The sequence below is a fragment of the Staurois parvus genome, unplaced genomic scaffold, assembly GCF_062004578.1.
Source record: "Staurois parvus isolate SC_StPar_1 unplaced genomic scaffold, SC_StPar_1.0 ptg000153l, whole genome shotgun sequence".
Lineage (NCBI taxonomy): Eukaryota > Metazoa > Chordata > Amphibia > Anura > Ranidae > Staurois > Staurois parvus.
In genome coordinates, this window is record NW_028317949.1 from 3,566,467 (window position 1) to 3,572,466 (window position 6,000).

General features: G+C 38.5%; 1 protein-coding gene across 1 annotated transcript in view; it reads left to right on the plus strand.

Moving 5' to 3' along the window:
* MARCHF11 (membrane associated ring-CH-type finger 11) overlaps positions 1–5,629 on the plus strand; it is a 92,066-nt gene extending 86,437 nt beyond the window's left edge. Inside the window, exon 4 of the mRNA XM_089674883.1 lies at positions 5,107–5,629. Within this exon, the coding sequence (XP_089531009.1) occupies positions 5,107–5,432 (326 nt within the window). The 3' untranslated portion in view covers positions 5,433–5,629. The remainder of the gene's footprint in view (positions 1–5,106) is intronic.
* The last annotated feature ends 371 nt before the right edge of the window (positions 5,630–6,000 follow it).

Sequence of the window (6,000 nt, forward strand, 5' to 3'; positions counted from 1 at the left end):
AAAAAGTATACAGAAAGGCAAGTGAGTCATTTCAGGACAACATAATTCCTAGAGTATTATAGTCCTGCAGATTTTCAGTTGAGAGCATTGCATTTAAATAAAACGTAAAAACTTTAATTAAGCTGCTTGAGCTGGTCTCTAAGCAGTAGCTATCCAGATCCATTAAACCTCAGAGCTACCTCGAAGACCGTACCCGGACTCCTCTGAGCTGAAGATCGTGAGACCTGCCTGTACTGTGACCCTTGGGCACTGGGCTCTGTTTGTGGCACCTAGTGTACTGGTTGTTAAATTCAGAGCACCATACAGGTCCAGAGTCGTGTCACAGCCTCTGGTGGAAACCAGTCTCTCCAGACTCACTCTGTAAGTAAGCCTATGGACTGGGCATATATAAACTGGAATGTGACCTTCAGCACTTGTCTCCATATTGTGGTGCCTTCTAGATCTGAATGTTTTGATTTTATTGTGGTGCCTTCTAGATCTGAGTGTTTTGATTCCACTATCCAAAGAAGCACTCTAATTGTTTGTAGCAGAGGTACTACTTTTGGTGTACCCAATCTTTGATAATAACTTTCATGGTCTGATGCAAACTTAATATGTCTCCTTTGGATATTCAACTTTGCCATGCTATTTTCCAGTTCCTTGCACTGTGTGTTTGTGGGAAAGCACTGTTTCCAATTGTTTCCAAACCCAGGACTGTGGTACAACTCCTTTGTGTCAAAAATTCTGAACACTGACTCATTAGATGTCTTTCAATGGTTAACACATTTTGTTAAGTGACCTTTCTTAACTGGATACTGCATAAGTAGTGAAATAGTATACTACAGCCACCTATTCAGGCCTAGAGCAGTGGTCCTTCTTTTGAGTTTGACATTGTCCCTTTCATTCATGTTGTGAGTAGAGTTGTGATGAAGGAACAGCAGGAATTCCCTTGCGTTTCCCAGACGTTTAGACTAAAGTAGTCCATAATTGGATTGAAATTAAGCCAGTTCAGCAGGGACTGGCCAGATTTCAATCCATGTATGGGCAGGCTGGTTGTACAGAAGTCGATCCACCAGTCCGTACAACTGCCCTGTTTAAAAATGTCAGCTCGATCAGTGCCTCTGACTATAGCTAGAAGTGCTCGCTATTGGATTACAAAGGCACAACTGGAGGATTCCTCCATTCACTTCTCTTGTGTGGATGGAGGAATCTGTTTTCATTTTTTGTTCAGCCCTCGTGTCTACTTTTAGGCAAAGCTTTTACTGTTAAATGTTTAAAATGGAGTACAGGTTCACTACAAAAGTATAGTAGGTAGAAAGCTTTAGAGCTAGATAACTGATTTTCTGTCGGTGGCATCAAGAGTAGTACAAGATAACCTTTCTACCCAAGTAGCAGTGGCATTCAATGTACTTTAGCTTTTACTGACAGTTGAGCAAGAGAGTGTTCTTGCCAATTTGTACCCCCTCCGTTTTTGGGTTTTAACCAAGTAGGCAACTAGGCAAAAGTATATTTAGCTGAATATGTTGGGAGCTAATACAAATAAATAATGTTAAATAATCTATACCACTAAATAGAGATCAAAATGAAACTTGCAGTGCCGCTCTGAGACAGAGATCTCCCCGTCGGTTGCAGTGAACAGAGCTGGCGCCAGTGCATCATTCAGAGGTGGAAGATCATTATCACAGAGAAGAAAAAGTGCCGCTCACTAACCCAGTGCATTAGTATGTAGATGTATGTGGCCGCAGTCAGCGCTGCTCCAGCCATACCTTCCATGACATGTTTTGCCCGGCTCACTGGGGCTTGGTCAGGGGGGCATGGCTGGAATGATGTTGGTTGAGGCCACATTCATCTAGAGTTGGGTGAGTGGCTCCTTTTCCTCTCTTTGAAAATCTATACTACTAAGTCCCAAGGTTTTTCTGACAAATAATACAAAAACAGTATTTTTGAAATAGCAAGGGCCATCTTTCTTAAAAGTATAATTCTTTTTAACAGTGCTAAGTTAGATTTTTATAGAAATCTTCAGATATGGTTCTGGCAGCTGAATGTTGAACCAGCAAGGTCGAGGGTTAAAACGACTGCAGATAACAGCAATTGTTTAGGTAAAAGCCCAGGAGCTGTTGAACCAGTAAAGGTAGCCATACACTAGTTGAATTTAGCTGAGTTTTTAGTTTGTTCGATTTTCCAAATGTTATAGGGGTCAAATCAACATTTCCTTTCAACCAGAGTGACAAGAAAATTTGAAAAGACAGGATGGAAATTTTTTTTTTGAACAAACTAATTTCTAACAGCATATATGGTTTTCATTTGGGAAAGTCCTTTTGTTTCAAAATTGAATGTTAATAGCAGATGAAATTTGCAAGCACTTTAGTATAGACATATGTCAAGGCATCAAATGTCCTGAGAATTTTTGTACACATTTTCATACTACATATTATTCGTACAAGCGTTCATTCTAAAAATCCAGCCTAAGGCTGGAGCTTAGCACCACTGAATGCCAATGACAGCCAAAATCCAGCTCAAGGGCTTCTATTAGGAGTGCCTTTTAGCACAATGTAAGTAAATGTGCAATGTCATCTATTATTTTTACAATAGAAATGTTTGAAAATGACTGCCTGCACAGTTCCAACTTCTTCTTATGCTACACTTATAAATTGTGCTAACAAGTTTTTCATATGCCATTCTGTAACACTGAAAAGGACAAAAAGTTGCAATAAACAGAAAGGCAAACTTTGTCTTTTGGCTTGACTTTTATGTTGGTTACATAAAACTTTCACTTTGTGGTATGTTTGTACTAAGAAATCTTCAATTCATTAAGCTATAACAGATGTGTTACTTGCCATAATAATCATTATCTTCAACCACGTGTTTGATGTTTTCTTGTGGCATCTCATTGCTGAGCATAATGACCGTTGTAGCAAACAGCAAAATAAACAAATTATATTCTGCTAGAAAATGTAAGAAGTGTATGACATAATTTACTACAGTGTTTCTCAATCTTTTTCCAGCCAAGGCACCCTTTTGAAGAACCCCATTGTAAATTGTAAGGAAATCAAACTAATAGTTTTACACAGTGCAGGTTCCACACACGTAGGACACCCAACATTGGAGGTGATTTATTCTTACAAAGCAGATACACTTTTACTAGAAGAGAAGAGGAGTTTGTAGGGCGCATCTGCCTTGGAGACCAGTGGAGGGAGACAGTGGGAATAGGCACTAGAGCAGCACTTCCAGGAGTAGAAGCAGACTCTGGGAAGATCAGAAGAGAAAGAAGGCGCTTCTAAGTGCAGTACATCCACTTACAAAGGATGATAAGGTTCAGGCATATAGAACGTCAATGCAGGGCTCTTGTCACTGTTTCCTGGAGCTCACTGTGCCGTCCAGCAGCAGCAGGGGGAGCTCAGGTGCAACTCCAAGATGGCTGCCGCTTTTCCTGGGCCGCCGTGGAAAACACGCTGTCCGCGTGGACCTCACGTCCTGGAAGTGACATCAGTGGTGGGCGGTGATGTGTTTTGGAGCATGTGCAATGAAAGTCTTGATGAAGGAGCTATTGCACAAGCACAGTGAGCTCCAGGAAACAGTGACAGGAGCCCTGCATTGACGTTCTATATGTCTGAGCCTTATCATCTTTTGCAATTGGTTTTAACCATTTTTACCAATAAGCATGTGGATGTACTGCACTTAGAAGCGCCTTCTTTCTCTTCTGAAATACACTTTTACTGACTAGTAGTTCAGCATCCCTTCTCCCTCATTTTCTCTCCCCCAAGTACCTATTGTGGCTCTGGGGAAAGCTGGGAATGGGGTCAAGCAAGGATGCTGTGCAGATACCAAAGTTCACGTATCAGCCATTGACATCAACGGGTGTTAGGGCATTGTCAGCTGGCACGCACAGTGCCCAAGGTTGTAATGTTGTGCTATAAACACCTGTGGCTTTACGTAACAGAAGGCAAGCTTAATCCACCAGCTGGCTTGATGACAATTTTGGGGCAATTGTAGGAATTTTGCCAAGGCACCCCTGAAGAACCCAGAAAGCACTACAGGGTGCCTGGGTGCCCTGGTTAAAAAAAAAGCTGATTTAATAAAAGGTTTAGTGTTATTGTTTTTACATGACTTTAACTTAATTTATCTAGGTGTCTAGGGAACAGTCGCCTCTACTTACTGCTACTGCTTTGTTATCTATATATCATTTTCTGGTCAGTTTGTAATTTTTTGAAGTTATTTCCCTACACATTTACAGTCTTTGGTTAGACAGGTAATTCTTCATTACCCACTCACCTTTCTTACCATTTTAGACTAAATACACTAAGCTATAATTGGTTTTATTTGCAGTTACAACCATTCATTTTAGTAATGAAAGCTGAAAATAAGTCACATGGGTGCAAATAATGATTATTATAGCAAAAAGCACATGTGATATAACTTAGTGTACGCATATCTAAATTCAGCATTAAACTCACATAAATGACTGAACTTGTTAATGTCAATTTCAAAAGTTGTTTTCAATCTTTTTGAATCAGCAGCTTTCAATAACATAACACATGGTGATCCTACTCTACAGGTCCTTGTTCAGGCATTTCAGATGTAAGTGCATATAGAAAAGGAGAGAGTAAAAGAAGCTAGAGGAGATCAGTAGACAAAAGAAAAAAAAAAGAAAAGCAGTATTTTTAGGAAAAAAATTATGATTGTTTATGATGCACATTTATTAAGGCAATTTAATTTTTCACTTTGTAAGCAATGTTAGACTTTGCAAGGGAAGGAACATTCTGCTGACTTCCATCATTCAAATATGTGCAAGCAAAAATTCTGTTTTTTATTTTCCATGCAATTGGATATTCTTTTGCAGAGTTAAACATTCACTAAGCTCTGAGAAAAAACTCTTCCAAAGTGCAACTTCCCTGGAAAAGTGAATAAACTATTTGCCCTTAGAAAATAAACTCAACAGTGATTTAGCAAACTAGATATCATTCACTTAAAGTCTACAGATTTACTTTAGTGAATGGAGTCTTTTGTTATTTATGCATCATTTTCTATGTATTGTTTTAAATTTCAATCCATTGGTGTTTGCTTTTATATTTATAAAATAAAGTCTTGTTCTTTAATCATTGTAACATACATTTTCCATGATTTCAGGTCTAATTATCCATGAAGGAGCTGCTGTGTATAAAGTTTTTAGGCGGTGGAGGGCTGTGAACTTGCACTGGGATGTACTAAACTATGACAAAGCAACAGACATAGAAGAAAGCAGTCGTGCAGTGCCTTCAAGCAGTAGGACATTATGGTTGCCATTGACTGCTTTCCGCTCCCGGACATTGGTTCACCCAACACAGTTAAGCTCTCCCCGATTGCAGTGTGGATATGTATTGCTACATTTGTTCAGTCGGATGAGAACTCCTCCAGAAGAGTCCATAGAGGATAGTAATTCTGGTGAGGTTGTAATGAGAGTGACTTCAGTATGAGGAGGGAGAAGGGCTCTTCTAAAAAGACAAAAAACATTCCTCAATGTGTGGACAGTATTTTTGAATGTTGGTGCAACGAACCCAAAGCACTTTTAAAGTATTTAAATATAAATATATATATATATAAATAACATTTTTTAACTTAAGTCTTTTTTATAGAAGCTGTTATATTAAAATACAGTTTTCAGAAACAAAAATATTGTTTGCAGTCTTTGACTTTGTGTTTATATTTTAACGGAAAACTGTACAAATCAAAGATTATGAAATTTCAGATTCAGGTTACACCAAAGGCAAACATGTTTTATATTGCAGCTTACCAAATCTTAGATGTGATGGTTGTATTAGTTTTCATCTACTGATCTGGCCACTAAGTCTTGCTTTTTAAAAGAACAAACTCTCTTGCAAATGTAGCAGTTTACAGGGAAGAGTCTAACCATTTACCACTGACAAGTGAGCTTACAATAATCAGCTTTTATTTATTTATTTAGTTATTGAAGTAAAACTTTTATCCCAAAAGAAAATAAATGTTTGCTGTAACTGTTTGTAAAGTATGAGCTAACGTTTGGCT